Source organism: Stegostoma tigrinum, chromosome 10 (genome assembly GCF_030684315.1).
Source record: "Stegostoma tigrinum isolate sSteTig4 chromosome 10, sSteTig4.hap1, whole genome shotgun sequence".
Classification (NCBI taxonomy): Eukaryota; Metazoa; Chordata; class Chondrichthyes; order Orectolobiformes; family Stegostomatidae; genus Stegostoma; species Stegostoma tigrinum.
This window is the reverse complement of record NC_081363.1, coordinates 67,688,799-67,709,516: the sequence shown is the minus strand read 5'-3', so window position 1 is coordinate 67,709,516 and position 20,718 is coordinate 67,688,799. Positions and strand designations below refer to the sequence as shown.

The following is a 20,718-nucleotide window of genomic DNA, read 5'->3' as shown; positions in this document are numbered from 1 at the left end:
TTAATTGTTATTCTCATAGTGAAGTGTTTGCAAATGTGACATGCAAACTACTTGTGAATACTGAGCCCCAACAAATGGTACACGGTTATCACTGCCATTTTGGCACACTTTGCTTGAAATAAAACTACCACAGGAAAACCTGATTCATTTGTCGTGAGTTTTTATTGGCGTTCATGCTGGCCTGTTCCATTTCCATTCCCCACAAAACAAAAACTAATTATGTCTAGACTGTTATTTCAATTCTGGTTCTGACTTAGCAAACATAAAACCCTGCCATTAATCATGAAGTGCTGCTGATCACATTTTTTATAAAATGAATTGCATGTTTCAAATTAAATGTCGATTTTACTCTCTCATAAACATGCTGTGGTTTACTTGTTGGCAGCTAAGTATTGACTGTGGCAGCCTAATTTCTCTTCACTTCTCTTCCCCTTCCATTGAAATAATAACAACAGTTTGAATGTTTTACGAAATGTTTTGTTGCACAAAGCATAGCACATTGGGTTAACTGTACTGTTGACGTAGCACAGCCAGTATCCAAGATGCCACAATGACAATGGGATACAATTTGAACAGAATGTTGAGACTAATACCATAATGTTATAAGGTGTCCAAGTGATGATGAAAGCTAGTAGGATAGCACTAAGAGTCTGCGCAGCCTTTTTTTCCTTGACCAGAACCAACCGTTTTCTTTTGGTGATCTGGATACCAAGATTTTGGTCAAGATTTTTAATAGCTCGGCCTTCTGAGTGAGCAGATGAACAAGGCCTTACTTTTCCTTCTGTGCACTCATGGCTTGCATCTGGAGTTGATGAGAAACTTCGGTTTTTAACAGTCAATTTACTACATTTGTAAGAAATGTATTTTTTATCACTCTTTTTTGGAGAGGACATCAAAATATCTTGATTTTCATAATCACTTATTATAGAATGCTTACCAAAGATCATCTTTGTGTCATCTTCATCACCACATACATCATTCTGATTTTGCTCTTGAGACCCTGAGCTGTCTGATGTTGTGGTAAGCTTTTCGTCATCGCCTAATGCCGGGCAATGAACAACAGATCCTGTTTGGTTACTGCTTAACCATTCCTCTATGACGTTTGGTGTAGGCATGGACTTTAGAGTCACTGTTGTGCTCCTGTTTGAAGAAGACCATGAAACTTGGCATCTTTCCCTGTTTGAAAGCTTTTGTCCTTCACAACTAAAACAAGATTTCAAAAGAGTCTTTTTGGAACGCACAACTTCATTTTCAGACCCCAAATTAGTTCCTTGAAGCTCTGCCAGATCCTTAGTGCGCCTCTCTGTCTCTTTATAGATACGGCAATATAATATTGTCATCACGGACACAGGAATATAGAAAGCCGCTATTGCAGTACTAAAAGTAATAATGGGCTCAGATAAAAATTGTATCTGGCACTCATTTGGGTGCACTGTCCTTTCTCCAACCAGGTACTGCCAGCATACAATTGCTGGTGCCCATAATACAAAAGATATTAACCAAGCGAGTCCAATCATTATGCCAGCCCTTTTAGGTGTACGCTTAGCCCTATATGTCAAGGGACGCGTAATTGAGAAATATCTGTCAAAGCTAATGAGGAGTAAATTCATGACAGAAGCATTACTAGCTACATAATCTAATGCGAGCCACAAATCACACATCAAGTTTCCCAGCGACCAGTAACCCATTAGAATATAAGAAGTGTAGAGATTCATTGAAAACACTCCAATGATGAGATCAGCACAAGCCAGACTTAACAAATAATAATTGTTCACAGTCTTAAGTTGGCTGTTCACTTTGAATGAGACAATGACTAAAATGTTACCAATTATAGTTATAAAGCTTACAATTGCTGTAATGGTGGCAATTGATACTACTTTCAAAAGACTGCGTCCCTCCTCTTGATTGGAGATATTGCCATCTAGAGACGTATTCTTTAAAAGATCTAATCCCATGATTTCAGGAATGGGAGTTTACATTTAGAGTAAACAATGAGCATTTTGCTTCAATCTGCTAAATAATAGATCTCATACCCATGACATGAACTGGGGCTTATAATGGAGCGATTTCTTCTGTAGGTGTCTTTTCTGTTTGCCACATTGGTTCTTCTGAAAAATAAAAGAAAATGATTACTAACATTGTTTCCTTTCACAACCCATAATCTAAGACTCTAAGATCAAAACAGTAGAAGCAGAAGTACACCATTCAGCCCATTGATGTCTGCTTTACCATTCAATGAGGTCATAGCTGTTCTGATAATCCTCAACTCCACTTTCCTGCCTTTTCCCTATAACCTTTGATGCACTTACTGATAACAGGCCTGTCTGTCTCAGCCTTTAGTACACTTAATGATCCAGGCTCAATTGTCTTCTGTGGTAAAAAAAGTTCCACAGACTCACAAACCTATGATAGAAGATTTTTTTCCCCATCCCTGGTTAAATGCATGACCTCTAATTCTGAGATTATGCCATATGGTCCTAAACTTTTGCACAAAGGGGCTGAAATCCCTGGTAAGTCCTCCATCAGTATACTTCAATAGGGCTGTCGCTCATTCTTCCAAATTCTAATGAATATAGGCCCAATCTACTCAACCTTTTCTCGTAAGACAGTCCATCAGTACCTGGTACGAACCTTGTAAATCTTTTCCAGACTGCTTCCAATGCCAGTACATCTTTTCTCAGATAAGGGGCTCCAAATTGTTCACAATACTTTAGCTTCTGGGTTGACCAAAGCTTTGTCAATTTTGGTAAAACCTCCCATTTTATATTTCATTCCCTTTGAAATAAAGGCCCATGTTCCTTTTGCCTCCCCTATTATGTGGATGCAAACTATTTGTGATTCCTCAATACAAACTCCCAACCCTTCCTTTCTGTAGTCTTTCTCCATTTAAATAATGTTCAGCTCCTCTATTCTTCCTGCCAAAATGCATAATCTTTCAATGCCCTAAATTATATCCATCTGCTAATTTTTTTGCCCACTCACAATCTGTCCATACCCCTTCACAGATTTTTCACTTCATCCTCACCACTTGCATTCCTACTTTTTTTTGTGTCATCCACACCAATGTGGCTACAGTACATTCACTTCTGTCATCCAAATCGTTAATATATTTATGTAATTGTGGCCCCAGGACCAATTCCTGTATCACTCCACTAGTTACAGGTTGACATCCTGAAAAATGCCCCCTTATCCCAACTCTTTGTTATCTGTTAGTTAGCCAATCCTCTATCAATGCTAATATACTACCTTAGCATCATTAGCTGTTTTCTTATTAAGTGGCCAAATGTGTATTACATTGTCAAATATTTTCTAAAAATTCAAACGTATCCACTGCTTCCCCTTTACCTATTGTGTCTGTTACTTCCTCAAAGAATGATAGTAAATTTGTCAGACACCATTTCCCTTTCATGAAGCCATGCTGACTCTGCTTCATCATATTATGTATTTTGAAACATTCTGTTTTACACCCTCTATAATAGACTTGAGCATTTTCTCAAAAACAGATGTTAAGATCATTTGTTTTTCAGTATCCACTACTGTCTTAGATAGTCACTTGTGGTTCAATTATTTTGAATAGCCTGACTGCTTAAAAAGTAAGGGTCGGAAAGCTTATGGTCTTTACCTTTAAGTCAGGAGCTCTGATGGCCATGACAGGTGTATTCATAATGTGGCCAAACAGTAGCAATCAAAGTGTCCTTCTTGCTCTGAAAAACTTCCAGAGAAAGAAAATAAACTAAAGTAACTAAGACAAGTTAAAACACATTTTAGGTCCTTTTTCTTTATCCAGCCCAAGTCTATAAGTGGTCCTGGAACTAGTAATTCAAATGTCTGATATTTTATCAATGAACAAATGCAAAGGAATACAAAATATTTGATACAACATTATGTAAAACTGTTCCTTGGAGTTGAACACATTCCAGAAATATTGCCTTGCCACAGATAATGCAAGAAAATATCCCCCTTCAGAAAGAGAAAATAAAACATGCCCGGAAGTTGATCATACCATGAAAAAGCATTGTATTATAATAGAGTTTCTACTTTGTTTACAATCTTGAACTGCTTAGCTAGAAATGCCCGTGATTGTGATTTATGTTGGTCATAGAAGTCAGTTGAATTTTTCAGTATTATATTACCCATGTCTCACTGTTATGTTATGGGAGCTGACACAGGTATCACCGCATCATGTACAGATACCTCGCTGAAGATAAAAAGGTCATCATTGTATCTACAAGACATCATGAGGTCAGAATATATCTGGATAATAGTGGTGGGCAGGTACAAAGAAAAGACACCCAGACACTACATCATATCACTTAACACACTCTAAAGCTTGGTCTAGCCTTTGCAGATGTGCAGAGACATAATGGCGAACAATCCCTGCCTAAGGCCTTTCAGTCATAATACACCAAGGGGCTAGGAACTGTAGAATTCCACTGACTGTATATCTGATAAGGAATCTGCATTGTCACAATCAGTAGTATAAAAATTATATCGAAGTGCCTCAGGGCCGCGTAAAGGAAAGTTTCTTTCTATTGCTCTTCCTGTAATTTTCAATTTATAATCATAAATGTAAGGTGTATTACAATTGAATTGACACTCCTAAGATTAAACGTGCTGTGTTGTGGGAGTTGGGAGTTACATTTAGTTATTATATGGCAACAAAATATCTAAATATACTCCTTGGAATAGGTGTAGCTTCTGTTGGAACTATATAATTCATTTTGATACTCATATACAAATGAATGTAAAAGAATATTTGAGGATTTTTACCTACTTACATTACAGACACTTTGCACATGTTTTTAAGTATTACTCACTGTGTACGTACTGTATTAGTTTCATTTAACTTTGCAGTCTATTTTTAAAAGTAAGTAGCTATTTTAAAGTAACAACAGCCACGGTAGAGCATATTGCCCATTGGGTCACCAAAAACCAGATAGTTATTTGAAAGTGAATGATCTAATCAGATACAGTCAATCAGGTAAATATTTGATTTAATTAGAATGTCAATCAAAATTATCAAAATTCGAGACAATGAGCTATTCGTGCTCTCTAGCTGGAAGAATGGGCATCCGGAAATAACTGTGCATTGCTCCCTAGCTGAAAGGATGGACATCAGGAAATGACCTAGCCAGTCAGAATCTAAGTTATGTACTGTCTGGACCAATTAGACTTCAGGCATACCATTGGTACTTCCGTGATTGTGGTTTCTAAAGAGTTAACAAGACCTTGATCCAATAGTAGGCTGTGAAAAAAGCAGAAGGAAAACAGAACAAGAATTTTGGAAAAGAAGTACCCTAACCAACCAAGGATCAGTATTCCATTGTGAACCTGATAGCTCCACTGCCTTGTTAAGGATCACATTCACTGTACTTGTTTGATTGCTCAATACATTTGCAAATTTTGTCCAAACACACTCATAGCTGGAGTGTTTCTGTATTTGGTCAGACATGGAGTCTTACAAATGAGGATTTCAGAATTTTATAGTATGAAGTTAAGTCGAATTTTATTTAACTTCCTTTAAAAATTTGATGAATAAAAGTATATTTCTAGAAAAAAAAGTCTTTGTAAATAATTCATGTACCAGTAACCTCACAGTTAAATCGTGACTGTTTTCTCACATTTTCCAATGGAGATCACTGGAGAAATGGCTGCAGAGAACATCACTGTACAATGGAATGCAGCAATATGGATGATCTTTTGGCTTAATGGTTGTGCCTCCTGGTTCTGTGTTGAAAAATTAATGTTCAAGCCTATTCCCAGCCTATTCAAGCCTATCATAAAAGGAGTGTTCATGACATGGTCAAATAAATTGGGACAGATCTTCTGATGAAATAACAGCACCAGTGAGCTGCACATCCGCTGCTGTATCCATTGGAAATTCAAATGTATATACACACAAACATTCCACTTTCCTGGGAAGTGTAGCCTAGAAGAATATGTGAATATTTCTGACACTAAGGTTGGTTTTGAAGACTTGGGCTTGCTGCACAATGCCCACTCTAGAATTGTTAAACACTCTAATTTCTGGTGTACCTTAGTGATCAAGAGCAAGGCTCAGCTTAACTAGCTTCTGATCTGAGCTTCGCTCATTCACTCAACAAATTAAAATCTTTGAGGTCTTCATACACTTCCCTGGATGTTGCAGCTAATGTAGAAATAAAACAAAGGTACTTGTTCTATGTGCTCATATAGATGGCTGCATTGAAGCATTGCTGTTAAAGCAATTAGGGCGGCACAGTGGCACAGTGGTTTGCACTGCTGCCTCACAGCACCAGGGACCCAGGACTGATTCCAGACTCGGGTGATGTCTGTGTGGAGTTGTTCTCCCCCTGTCTGCTTGGGTTTCCTCTGGGTGCTCTGGCTTCCTTGCTCAGTCCAAAGATGTGCAGGGTAGGTGGATTGGCCATGCTAAAATTGTCCATAGTGTTTAGGGAGGTGTAGATTAGGTGGTTATAGAGGATGGGTCTGGGTGGGATGTTCTGAGGTTTGGTGTGGACTTATTGGGCCAAAGGGCCTGTTTCCACACTGTAGGGATTCTAATTCTAATTCTAGTTCTAATACAGGAAGACTCAACTAAAGTGATGCAACAAGATCTGGGGTGGAGAGTTGTGGGGAGTGATAGGAGGGTTGCAATGATCTTCATGGTCAACTACATTTACTCCATAATTATTGCTAACCAAAACATCTAGGCATGGGCTACAGGAGTTAATTATCCTGCAAATTCTTCTGACATGACCATGGAAACTTTGTTAGCCATGTCTGAGGCAGAGTGGCGCCTCTCAATCTATTATTCTTTGTGTCTCTGTAGTGGCAAGAGGTACTGAATGGAGAGATGCTCTCAATGGAATGCAACTTGTCGCAGATGGACACAACTAAGCACTGACAACATTTTGCACTTGAGCTCCCTATGATTACAAATATCACATCATAAATTACATTTACACCTGAGGAATGAATTGTAAAATAAAAATTGTTTTTTCTTTATTTATGAGTTGTGGGTGTCACTGGCAGGAGCAACAGTTATTGCCCATCCCTAATTACCCTTGAGTAGATGGTAGTGAGTTGCCTTTTTGACATGCTGCGGTTTTTCAGCAGTTGCATTTAGACATGGGCTACTTCAGGGTCTGAGGAATCGCGAATAGTGCTGACATTGTTGAACATCCCCACTTTTGACCTTATGATGGAAGGAAGGTCTTTGATGAAACAGCTGAAGGTGGTTGGGCATAGGACACTACCCTGTGGAACTCCTGTTGAAATGTCCTGGAGCTAGGATGCTTGACCTCCAACTATCACGACCATTGTCCTACGTGCCGGGTATGATTCCAACCCAAAAGATTTTCTCCATTTCCCATTAGCTCTAGTTTTGCTTGTGTTCCTTCATGCCATATGGTCACATAATATCTTGATGTCAAAGGCAATTAGTCTCATCTTTTTCTGGAATTTAGCTCTTTTGTCCATGTTTAACCCAAGACTGTAATGAGTCAGAAGCTGAGCTGCCCTGGCAGAAGTCAAACTGGGTATCACTCAGCAGGTTATTGCAGAGCAGATGCTGTTTGGTAGTGCTGTTGATGACACCTGCCATCACTTTAATAATAGTCAAGAGTAGACTGATGGATAATTGGCGGGGTTAGATTTTATGTACAGGACATACCTAGGGAATATTCCTCATTGTCATGTACATGTCGGTGTTGTAGTTAAAATGGAAGTGCTTGGTTATTGGTGCAGCAAATTTTGGAGCATAAGTCTTCAGTACTATTGCCAGAATGTTATTAGGGCCCATTGCCGTTGCACTGTTCAGTGTCTCCAACCTTTTCTCACTAACACATGGAGTGAATCAAATTAACTGAAGACTGACATTGCGATGCTGGGGGATGCCAAGATGGATCATTTATTTGGCACTTCTGCCTGAAAATAGTTGTGAATGATTCAGACTTGTCTTTTGCGCCAATGTACCGGGCTCCCCAGTCATAGAGCCATAGAGGTGTACAGCACAGGAACAGACACTTCAGCCCAACTCGTCCATGCTGACCAGGTTTCCCAAACTGAACCGGTCTCATTCGTGTAAACCTTTCTTGCCCACGTACCTGTTCAAATGTCTTTTAAATGTTGTAATTGTACTTGCCTCTGTCACTTTCTCTGGCAGCTTGCTCATATATGCACCGCTCTGTGAGAAAAAGGTTGCCCCTCAGGTCCCTCTTAAATCTTTCCCCTTTCACCTTATATCTAAGTCCTTTAGTTTTGGACTTGCCTAGCCTGGGGAAAATACCTCAGCTATTCACCTTATCTATGCCCCTCATGATTTTATAAACCTCTATAAGATGCTCTGTATAAATTTACCAATACTCCTTAGAGAGCATCTTTGAAATACAACCACCACCATCTAGAAGGACAGAGGGAGCAGATGGATAGGAATAGCTATAAGTTCCACTCCAGGTCCATGCCATCTTGCGTAGGAAAAGTATTGCTGTTCCTTCACTGAACAGACTCAAAATCCTGACACTCCTTCCCTAATCGCACCGTGGGTATACCCATATCCAAGGACTCCAGTGGTACACAAAGCCACCTCAGCACACTTTCTGAACAAGAGTAATGATGGGAAATAAATGCAAGTCTAACCAGTGAAGTCCACATCCCATGAAAGAATAAAAAGAAAACCCACAGGTGGCTCCTTTTATTCTATTTTCATTTTGAAGTCACTAGCTGACAAACTGGACAGGGGTCAAGAGATATTGCAATGCTTCAGCCAGGTCGATCAAAATAGTTTTTAACGAAGTACACAATTACTGTACATTCACCGTCACATTCAATCAATGGCACTGCCTAAGTACTAACATTTTGAATGGAACAAATTATTTCATGTCTTTCAAGACAAGTTTGCGACTCTTCATAAAATGCTGGTTCATAAATGCTGGCTGAATGCATGAATCTTATGAACTGTAATCATATGCATTTTACCTACAAAAATCCTTTTTTTCATTTTGGCAGTTGAACTGTGAGATAGAAAGATGGGAAAGTGACTGTAAACTTAAATTAATTTTCCGAGTGGTTAAATAGGCAAGTGTACAATTTACTATAGTATTCTGACAAACCAGGAAATCTTTGATGCAATCCTTGGTTTGTGAGCTTTAACAAATCTTAGCTAGATAACAGCAAAGAGGTCACAGTTGATGCTAGTCACAGAAAGACACAAGAATCATAAGAGTTTTTCAGTTTCCGGAGCTTCCTTCACCATTCAGTAAAGATCATGTCTAATCTGAACATTGCCTCAACTTACTTTCCGATCTGAGTCACCTCTCTACCCCTCTTTATAATGCTCAACTCTCTCGGCTCTTTGTCAGTCAAGAATCAAACCAATCCAGTTTCCACTGTTCTCGGGAGAACACAATTCTGCAGAATAAAGATAAAGTTGCCATAGTCCTCAAGATAGTAGGCCTGTTTTCTCATTACAGAGATGACTGGTAGTAGTTTAACCTAGGGGTCACTACATCTAAGGTGAGGACAGAAGTTGAGAAGGAGATTACTTCAGTGGTAGCTTTATCCAGTGTGGGAACTGAATCCTCGCTGTTGGCATCATTGTGCATCACAAAACATCATTTAACCAAATGAACTAAGTGGCGCCTTAGCAAAGTAACAGCCTTCACTGAGGTAGGGTACATTTGAGGAAACCCGTATCCCAATAAGTTGTCTAACTGTCTCCCACCGTTCATGACTAGATGTGGCAGAACTTCAGATCTTAGAGCTGACCCATTGTTTGTGAAATCACCTAGCTCTGTCTATCACTTGTTACATGTGTTTGGCTGCGAGTAGTCCTGTTTTGTAGCTTCACCAGTTTGACATCTCATTTTTACTTATTCCTCTTGCTGTTCCTGACATGCCCTGCTGCACTTTTCATTGAACCAGGGTTGAATCATAGCATGTCTAGAGTGTGGAAAGACACTATTCTGTCCATCGAGTCTGGACTGACCCTCTGAAGAGCATGACACCCAGACTCCAAAGCCTATCCCTGTAACCCCACATTTAGCATGGCCCATCCACCTAAATTACACATCTTTGGACTCAGAGGAAACCCACGCAGACACAGGGACAATATGGAATTGAACCTGGGTCCCAGGTGCTGTGAAACTACTGAGCCTATGTGTTGCCCACGGCTTGATCCCATGGCTTATTGGTAATCGTTATTGATTAGGTCCAGGGGTTAGTTTATGTAAAATTAGTAAAACACATGACAGTCAATTCTGCTATAATGTGATAATTGTGTTCCTGCACAACGCCACATTATAGAAAATTTCACTGTAGAATTAATGGGGCCGGTGGGATAAGTGGGGTTAGGGCTGACCACCACAAAATATCACTCAAAATCGCTCAAAGATCATGTATAAGTTTAACATAAAGGTTGGCGCAGCTTGAATAAATGTTTAATTCATATCTAACACTAAAATAAAAGTAAATTTAACACCTTATCTTGAAAAAATGTCAAAGATAACTTGAAGGGGGAGGAGGTTTTGAGGTTGCTCTGTTGTTAATGCAAGTGGCTGACGATCATCATCATTATCATCATCATCATCACCTGTAGGTGCAGTTGTGGTTGCGGGGTGAGGGCGAAAAATAATTAATCCAGAAGTGCATGGCTGTCGTTCATTGTTTTCTGACTATTTCTTGGGGATTGGCTTTTATCACCGGGCACTTCCTGCCAATATTCTTGTCACTTGTCCTCGCATTTTAATGGGTAACATGGCAAAATTTGAAAAGAAGAACAGAGTACTGTAACCTCTCACAGAAGTATCGATGATCATGTGATGCTAGCACAGAGGCACTAACATTGTACATGCTCAGGGCAAAGCCTGCAAAACAATCATGTGATGTTAATACAGACTCACTGGAATTGCATTATAGCCAACACAAGTTTGTGTTTTAGAAATAGCATTCCATGATTTGTCAATTGTGGTATAGCCAACTCGCATTGCCAGAACACGCGTTATAGAGAACCCCTGTACAAGTAATGAGCAGGCATTACTGCGTAATGTCATTACAACTGATTTCTGTGGTATATACAGCTGGCAGACCAAAAGCAAAGTAATTTCCAAGTGGATTTCCACATTGTATACAAGTAGCACGTGGAGACCTTGAAGGGATCACTTTTATAGGTATTATATACAGAATCAGAACCTACCTTGCCGTCTCCAGAAAAGATAAAATGGACAACCCCAGCTGTTCCCAGAAGGCACCCTTGTGTTAACAGCTTGTGCAAGCAAAATAACCTCAGCTGCAGACTTTTTGGGCAATCCATGAATAATCATTTTCTCCTAAGTTTAAGTATCACTTTGCCACAGTACTTTTAACATAACATTTGCTGCATTTTTCATTTTTTTGTTTCTCCCCAGGTTTGTGTGTGTGTGTGTGTGTGTGTGTGTGTGTGTGTGTGTGTGTGTGTGTGTGTGTATCTTTGTTTGAAAAAGTTTTAATTGCAATAAACTAGTTAATATTGATATAATTAACAATATCAGTTAAATAAAAACTTTGGAATGACCAATGGGAAAATGAATTAGTGCAGCCCTCCAATCTCGGTTGCAATAACAGTATACGTAAACTGTGTGGGAGGTAGGTCAGGAAACTCACATCCTAAAAGAATTGAATAGAATTGGTTACATTCAAACCTGAGCATTCAAAATGCTGCACTTATTGACAAATTATTGTTAGCCCAAAGATATTCTTTTGAATGATTGTTACGCTATATCTATTCAATGATAGTTTATTATGCTCAAAGGATCCTGCAAATTAGACTTAAAATTTTAGGTTTGACTTTTAGAAAGGCCCCCCCTGCTTCAAATGTCTCTTCAGATCAGCTGGAGTGACAGTCATGATAATTAATTACTTTTAACAATGATTAAGGGATACACAACATCGAAACATTTAACAGGTTGCATATGGCCGGGAAGCTTCGGCTAGAGTCTGCTTAACTGGCACAATTTCTGCTCCAGTTGTAATTCTTTTTCAAATGACACTTTTATCATTTTTCGGTCAGATCACAACATGGAATTCTTGTTCAAAGCAACAATAAAGTTGCTGGAAAAGCTCAGCAGGCCTGGCAGCTTCTATGAAGAAAAAATCAGAGTTAATGTTTTGTCTCCAGTGAAACGTTACTGTTCTGAGGAAGTTCTGAGGAAGGATCACTGGACCCGAAACCTTGCCTCTATTTTTTTCTGCACAGATGCTGCCAGACCTGCTGATCTTTTCCAGCAACTTTGTTTTTGCTCCTGATTTACAGCATCCATAGTTCTTTTAGTTCTTACAGAATTCTTGTTAGTGCTATAGTTTAACAGGGTACGACATCTGAATATTCAATTACTGGAAAATTTCTTCTCATTTTGATGATAAAAGAGATGAAGGGAGTAATACTGTTCCCATACTTGGAGCATACAAAAGGTATAGGTCAATATCCCCTTACAACCTGCTCTTCCATTCATTTAAATCATGGCTGATCTGTACCTCAACTCCATTTATCAAGTACATCCTTTATCTTTCAAAAATTTGTCAATTAATACTAAAGAAGAGGCTACAACAACAATACCTGAATTTCAGAACTCTCATATAGGTGTGCTAGGCCACCTCTGTAATAAATATTAGAAATGTACAGGCCTGATTTACCTTCCTCTGAACAAAAAAATGTTGAACCAGAAGAAAATGTCTGTTCCGCAATGGGTGGGACTTTTGTCTCAAGACTGCATGCAGATGCATCATTGATTTCGTTTCAAATGGAGGATTGGGCAAAAACGCATGCCACCAACACTCATGGGTTATAGAGTCAAAGAACATGCAACAGTACAGGCCTTTCAGCCCACAATGTTGTGCCGAACTTCTAACCTAAATCTAAGATCCTTCTAACCTCCACCCCTACCTTATACTATCATCCATTTGGCTATCCAATTGCTGCTTAAATGCCCCTAATGAGGCCGACTCCACTACCCTCTCCGGCAATGCATTCCATGCCCCAACCACTCTCTGAGGCATATGGGGAGTATTCCATCCAACTTGTGGGTGGCGGAGAGGGTCTAGGAGTGAGTTACCTTGTTACTTCTTTGCTTTTAAGATGGCAAAACGATACTGTGGTGAAAAACTGGAGATGTGTCATCTGGCTTAAAAATGCCAAATGTTATTGTATATGGCCAAATGCATGGGAGCAAGTATTTGTCCTCACTCATTTGAGATGTTATGAGGCATAGGCTGGATGGGTGGCCATTCAGAAATAATTTAGAAAAGGATCACAATCGTTTCTGAAGACTGTAGGAATGTTGGAGCTCCAAAAGCATGAATGCGAACATACTTTGTTTTCTTCACTGTTCCAGTCCTGTTGACAGATATTTGACCAGTCACAAGAGATATGACAAGAACAGCCATTAGGCAATTCAACCCAATGCTTCAAACTCTTGCGATGACATCACAACTCCACACAGGGTTAGCACAAAATATTCTATTTTGAGAACCAAATCCTTCTCTATGGTCAAGGCAGAACTCTATCACAAAAATGGACAAAGCGCCTATGAGACATGATTGACAACAATAATAAAATTGACAAAAAAGACGTGCTTTTACCATACCTTGACATAAAATAAACATGAATTTCATAGAGGCATTATCAAAACTATGTATGCTGAGACAAGGAGTGTGATGTTAGAAAGGTCAAACAGATGACTTTTAAGGAGGAAAAAGAAATGCAGGAACTGTAATACAGTGGTAGCATCCCTAACTCTGGGTGAGAACATTTGAAATCAAATTTTACGTGCTCCTGGAGATGAACATGTTTGGATCAGTGATAATGGGAACTGCAGATGCTGGAGAATCCAAGATAATAAAACGTGAGGCTGGATGAACACAGCAGGCCCAGCAGCATCTCAGGAGCACAAAAGCTGACGTTTCGGGCCTAGACTGATGATGAAGGGTCTAGGCCCGAAACATCAGCTTTTGTGCTCCTGAGATGCTGCTGGGCCTGCTGTGTTCATCCAGCCTCACATTTTATTATGTTTGGATCAGTTTGATTTCAAACTGACTATGAGAAATGCCAGTGAATTGGATCCCAGTGTCTGGTTGCCAAAGTAGGGTGAAAGGATAGAAGACACATCAAAGTCAATTTGGACAGGTAATCCATAGGCTATTGCTCAAGCTTGGAGGTCATCAGGCCATCTGAATTCTCTTCCAATCAATCTATCTTTCCCATACATTTCTCTTTCTAACCAGTCAAAAAGACCAAACTATGACTGAAAGGATTGCATCCATTTCACACAGACATCTTCCAAACTTTCTGCTCTTACAACATCTTTATCTTTCAGAAATAACAAAGTATGTTTTTGACATTGGACAGTTTCATGCCAACCCCAACTAATAATTGATGTTTTGTAATGTAACATACATGTACAATGTAGACAATTTAACTCTAAAAAAATTTAAATAAACTTCACACAAACAAAAGACAGAATAACTGAATATGACTTTTTTTAAAAAAAGCAGATGAAAATGGAAACAAAGAAAACAACTTTAATTGAATGCATTGCCATGTAATGCTTGAAGTAATCACAATGGTGCTTTTAAAATATTAATGTTAGTTTTTTTAATGCTAATGCTCATAAAAACATGACACAGACAAAACTTGTCAAATCTCAAGAGTAAAAGTTGCTCAGTTTTTTTCCCCCAATGTTTTCTATTATGTTCTTGCTATTACGTTTATGGGTTGAGGAAGGGTCACTGGACCGAAAACCTTAACTCTGATTTCTCTTCAAAGATGCAGCCAGACCTCCTGAGCTTTTCCAGCAACTTCTGTTTTTGTTTGCAATAGCCTTGATTTGATCCAGACTGCTAGAACTGCAGATTTCCCAATATGTGCAGGAACTCCATGTCTTTAAAGTTGGTGATAATTTGATCGGGATATGTTCATATTTCCTTGCTGTTCCTCCTAGTTTACATGTTGCTTGCCTCCCAATTTGCTGCACTATTTGCGGATTGGTGATGTCTGGACATTTCTGTTAATAGATTGTGTTGTGTTGCTGGTGACCTGTTGATCTGTGTGCTGTGATGATCCCTCTTTTGTGAGTGGTCTGCTTAGGGATTGTCTGGGGCTCAATCACTTCTACCGGGTTACAATAACCACCAGCACCCTCTCTAACCACAAATCCACTTGGGGTTATTTGTGAGCCATGCTGAATCCTCCCAGTTTAATTGCTATTCCTGGTCCTACCTCCATCTTTCTCTAAATCCCAGAGTACTTTGTTGATGTGCCCTTGGGTTTACATATTGCCGTTATCTCTATCCTGAATTTCAAAGACATTTTCAATATTATTCAAGCATAAAATCAGGGCCGTGTTTTGTGTTACCAGTCAACAGATGTTCCCATTGCATAATTAATGAGTATAAATTCATAATCAGAATTCATCTTTTCTAGTTGCCTGCTTGTCCAATTGCTTTCCTCTTGATTAACAGATAACAAGTTGAGGGCAAATGGCAAATTACACTTGAGCACAATACAGGTCGAATGGAAAATTAACTGAAACCTGAGGAAAGCAATTTTGATCCTTAAGACTACTGCAGCTTTTATCAGCATGGACTGCAGCCAAGAATAATTTTTGAGCAAGTTTCTATCGACCCTGGACAGAGTCTGACTTATTCTGGACTGGGGCATCAGGCGATTTAGCCCATACGCCCCTCGCACACCACCCCCCCCCACCCACCCCCACAGGACGCAGCTATGTGCCATTATCACAGAGATAGCATGGGTAAAATTGGAAGATGCAGTCAAGGATACTGAGATAATAACCACATCCCCAAATATTATACAATCAAAGAGGTATTTCTGAGAAGCTTTGTCTGAGGACAATGATGATCTGCAGAATGGTGGTTGTAATGAGATCCGTGGGGTGGACCTCATAGAATATAAGTTCCCTGATTGCAGCTGTAAACCTGGTCCAATCAGAGATCCCTGGCTGACAGATATAAACAGGAATGTCAGAGGTTCTGTTCACTCTGAAAGCAGACTCTAAGGAAGCCAGACTTGTGCCAAGTACTACGCCCTTGTAAATAAAGGATGACTTGGTGACGGGATACCGGCTTCTTTGGAGTTATTTCATGTAGCGATATTTATCTTCTTAGTCAGCCCTGTCTGTGACTATGAAGGGCATAACCACAAACAAAGTTTACAGCTCTAGGCAATAATTCAGGCAACCATGGTGATCTGTGTAATTGCACTCAGAGTGCCATTCAGGCTCATATTTGTCAGGTGACCGCTGCACCTTCCTACAGAGCCAAAGAACAGCTCTAATTTGGAATCACAGCAAGCCAGCATCAAGACCAGATTCTCCATTTCGATAACATTGCTGGTTATCCCAAGGATACAATTAATGCCATTTGCCTTAATCCCTCACATATCCAATAATTACTGTATACATTACTTCCAACTGTATCTCTATGATCCTATATTTAAAGAATGGCCTCAGTTCAGTTAATAACATTCCTGTCTCAGGTGGATCAAAAAGTCATGGGCTTTCTTCTACTCCAGACAGTTGACTGCGCTGTTGCAAGTGTTGTCTAATGAAGGAGACGTTGATTTGAAATCTCTTGCAAATAAACAGAAAAGTTCTCATGACATTATTTTAAAAAAGACAGGGAGTTCTTCAGTGACTTGGTCAATATTTATCCTTTATCCAACACCTTAAGAAAGATGATTGTTTGGCTATTAATTTCATTGTTATTTCTGGGATCTAAATATGTGTGAGTTGATCGTTACATTCTCTGTTTGACAACCAGTAACTGCATATTGGAATGCAGAGAAATATAGGGAGAGAGAAGTAACTGGTTGGCTATTAAGTTCTTGGGATGTCCAAGGATCAGAAGCAAGGCTTTATATACACAAAGATAGTGGGAACTGCAGATGCTGGAGAATCCAAGATAACAAAGTGTGAAGCCGGATGAACACAGCAGGCCAAACAGCATCTCAGGAGCACAAAAGCTGACCTTCCGGGCCCAGACCCTTCATCAGAGAGGGGGATGGGGAGAGGGTTCTAGAATAAATGGGGAGAGAGGGGGAGGCGGACTGAAGATGGAGAGAAAAGAAGATAGGTGGAGAGGAGAGAATAGGTGGGGAGGTAGGGAGGGGATAGGTCAGTTCAGGGAAGCCAGACAGGTCAAGGAGGTGGAATGAGGTTAGTAGGTAGGAAATAGAGGTGCGGACGAAGGGATGGGTGAGAGGAAGAACAGGTTAGGGAGGCGGAGACAGGCTGGGCTGGTTTTGGGATGCAGTGGGGGGTGGGGAGATTTTGAAGCTTGTGAAGTCCACATTGATACAATTGGGCTGCAGGGTTCCCAAGCGGAATATGAGTTGGTGATCCTGCAACCTTCATTTGGCATCATTGTGTCACTGCAGGAGGCCCATGATGGGAGGGGGAGTTAAAATGGTTCACGACTGGGAGGTGCAGTTGCTTATTGCGAACCGAGCGGAGGTGTTCCACAAAGCGGTCCCCAAGCTTCGGCTTGGTTTCCCCAGTGTAGAGAAAGCCACACCGGGTACAATGGATACAATATACCACATTGGCAGATGTGCAGGTGAACCTCTGCTTAATATGGAAAGTCATCTTGGGGCCTGGGATAGGGGTGAGGGAGGAGGTGTGGGGGCAAGTGTAGCACCTCCTGCGGTTGCAGGGGAAGGTGCTGGGTGTGGTGGGGTTGGAGGGGAGTGTGGAGCGAACAAGGGAGTCACGGGGAGAGTGGTCTCTCCGGAAGGCAGACAAGGGTGGGGATGGAAAAATGTCTTGGGTGGTGGGGTCAGATTGTAGATGGCGCAAGTGTCGGAGGATGATGCGTTGTATCCGGAGGTTGGTGGGGTGGTATGTGAGAACGAGGGGGATCCTCTGGGGGCGTTTGTGGCGGGGGCGGGGTGTGAGGGATGCGTTGCGGGAAATGCAGAGGACGCGGTCAAGGGCATTCTCAACCACTGCGGGGGGAAAGTTGCGGTCCTGGAAGAACTGGGACATCTGGGATGTGTGGGAGTGGAATGCCTCATCCTGGGAGCAGATGCGGCGGAGGCGGAGGAATTGGGAGTAGAGGATGGAATTTTTGCAGGAGGGTGGGTGGGAGGAGGTGTATTCTTGCTATGTATTAGAACATAGAACATAGAACATAGAATATTACAGCACAGTACAGGCCCTTCGGACCTCGATGTTGTGCCGACCTGTCATACCGAACTCAAGTCCATCTAACCTACACTATTCCATGTACGTCCATATGCTTATCCAATGACGACTTAAATGTACCTAAAGTTGGCAAATCTACTACCGTTGCAGGCAAAGCATTCCATTCCCTTACCACTCTCTGAGTAAAGAAACTACCTCTGACATCTGTCCTATATCTTTCACTCCTCAATTTAAAGCTATGCCCCCTCGTGCTCGCCATCACCATCCTAGGAATCCTACCCTGACATACAGCTCACATTAAAACAATTACACCTCAGACCAACATTCCTGCTGTGTTCAGTAATCTCTCCCTGTCTGTTCTTCAGGCCTTATTGGCCTTCGTCTGTAACTCCTTGGTCATTTTTCTTGCTGACCTACTGCTCTGCTTCCCACCCCCCATCATGCTAGTTTAAACTGCCCGAGTGACACTAGCAAACCTCCCTGCTGGGATATTGGTCCTTCTTCAGTCATTCTTCTACAGGTCCCTCCTTCCCTGGAAGAGATGCCAATGTTCCAGATAACTGAAGCCCTCCCCACTATAACAGCTGTTTAGCCACATATTTAACTGTGCAGTGTTCCTACTTGTAGCTTCACTGGGACATTGCATGGGGAGAAATCCTGAGATTACAACACTGGAAGTCCTGTTTTTCAACTTCTTACCTAACTCCCTGAACTCCTTTTGTAACACCTTATGTTTCTTTCTGCCTATGTTGTTAGTACCAACATGGATCATGACCTCTAACTCACTCTCCCCTTTCAGAATATCCTCTGACCACTCAGAAACATCCTTTACCCTGGAATCAGGGAGGCAACACGTCTTCCTGGAGTCTCGCATGTGGCCACAGAAATGCCTATCTGTGCCCTGACTAGAGAGTCCCCTAAGCTACCCCTCACCTACACGTCGATCCTCTCAGTTCTATGAAAATGTCAATGTGGTGCCACCGATCTGGCTGTTGCTCCTGCTTTCCCCTGAGAGGTTATTTTTCCCCCAACAAAATCCAACACCACATCCCTGTTTGAGGGGGAATGGCCAGTGGGTCTCCTGCACTACCTGCCCACACTCACTCATCTTCCTGGTGTTTAGCCAGTATTCTAGGAACCTGTTCTTCCTCTCACCCATCCCTTCCTCCCACCCCAAGCCGCACCTCCATTTCCTACCTACTAACCTCATCCCACCTCCTTGACCTGTCTGTCTTCCCTGAACTGACCTATCCCCTCCCTACCTCCCCACCTATACTCTCCTCTCCACCTATCTTCTTTTCTATCCATCTTCAGTCCGCCTCCCCCTCTCTCCCTATTTATTCCAGTTCCCTCTCCCCATCCTCTTCTCTGATGAAGGTTCTAGGCCCGAAACGTCAGCTTTTGTGCTCCTGAGATACTGCTTGGCCTGCTGTGTTCATCCAGCTTCACACTTTGTTATCTGTATATACACAAGCTTTTTTCTTTCTATTCATTTGCAATTGCTGTTAGTTCCAATTGCATTTGTGTTTCTGTATGAATCTTGACTGTGTTCAGGTTTCTGCCAGATCTTAACATATATGCTTGTCCTGCACAGTCTTTTATATAGGTTTGGGTCTTTATTGTCTGTATCTCTGTACTGATTCACCTTCTAAATGGGATTCCTCTCAGCTCTCTCTCCATCTCTGTTACTGTACTAAGCCCTCTATTATTCCTTGACTGTTACTCTGCATGTGTCTAGGTATTGTATTTATGGGTTGCTTCCAAAGCTGTGTCAATCTGTGCTTCTGTAATGATCTTTCTTATGTTTAAGGTTGTTACTATCTCTAACTGCATCAATACACTTGAATTGTTCCCTTTTTGGTTTCCAGATTGCTGGTGGAACTATTTCTACCTGTAACTCTGTGCTGTTTTCTTATGTTCGAGGAGTCCCACTCTCATCATTACTATCTCCTGGCTTTGTGGTTTGCTGTTAGTTTTGTGTTTCCATGCTTATCTTTCCCTGTGTTTGAAGCAGTTGCTGCTTTATTGGTGTCTGCGACTCCCCGTTGTTGCCCTTTATTGTGCTACTTTCATCTGTTTTTTGCTGTGTTTTGGCTTTGCTTGTAGACTGTTGCTGGCTGTATCTCTAGCCGTGGCTCTATTAAATTGTGCTTTGTTTTACTGTAGCTGCTAGCTCTTTCTCAATTACGAGATACAAAATGAAACAGTGTAAGAAAGCAGACTAAGACACATCCTTCCCTGGCACGGTCAGTGCCTTCTGTGCTTGGTTTGAGCAGAATACCGCCGACATGGCGACATCTGCCCCGACAGCCCCTGATACACCTGTTCTCTCTGTCACCACTTCAGAAGTCAGATCAGTCTTCCTGGGAGTCAACCCAAGGAAAGCAATAGGCCCATATGGTGTCCATGGCCGAGCACTCAGGTCCTGTTTGGACCGACAGGTGGAGGTATTCACTGACACCTTCAATCTCTCTAAGAATTTGAGAAAATTTGTAGCTCAGGTTGTGGATAAGATTGTAGACTTCCTTGCCATATCCCTAGCCCT

The 20,718-nt window shown here is 41.1% G+C and overlaps 1 protein-coding gene across 7 annotated transcripts in view; it reads right to left on the bottom strand.

Annotated features, from left to right (window-relative positions):
* LOC125455448 (uncharacterized) overlaps window positions 1–20,718 on the bottom strand; it is a 52,656-nt gene that overhangs the window by 5,640 nt on the left and 26,298 nt on the right. For 5 of the 7 annotated variants that reach the window (XR_009446246.1, XM_048537482.2, XM_059649218.1 and 2 more), the window contains 2 exons: window positions 2,034–2,108; window positions 938–1,140 (listed from right to left, as the gene is read on the bottom strand). Coding sequence is in view for 6 of the 7 variants with exons in the window: in XM_048537482.2 (XP_048393439.1) it covers window positions 938–1,140; window positions 2,034–2,108 (278 nt within the window). In the remaining variant the exon portion in view is untranslated. The remainder of the gene's footprint in view (window positions 1–937; window positions 1,141–2,033; window positions 2,109–20,718) is intronic. The other 2 variants (XM_048537483.2, XM_048537486.2) reach the window with 1 other exon arrangement.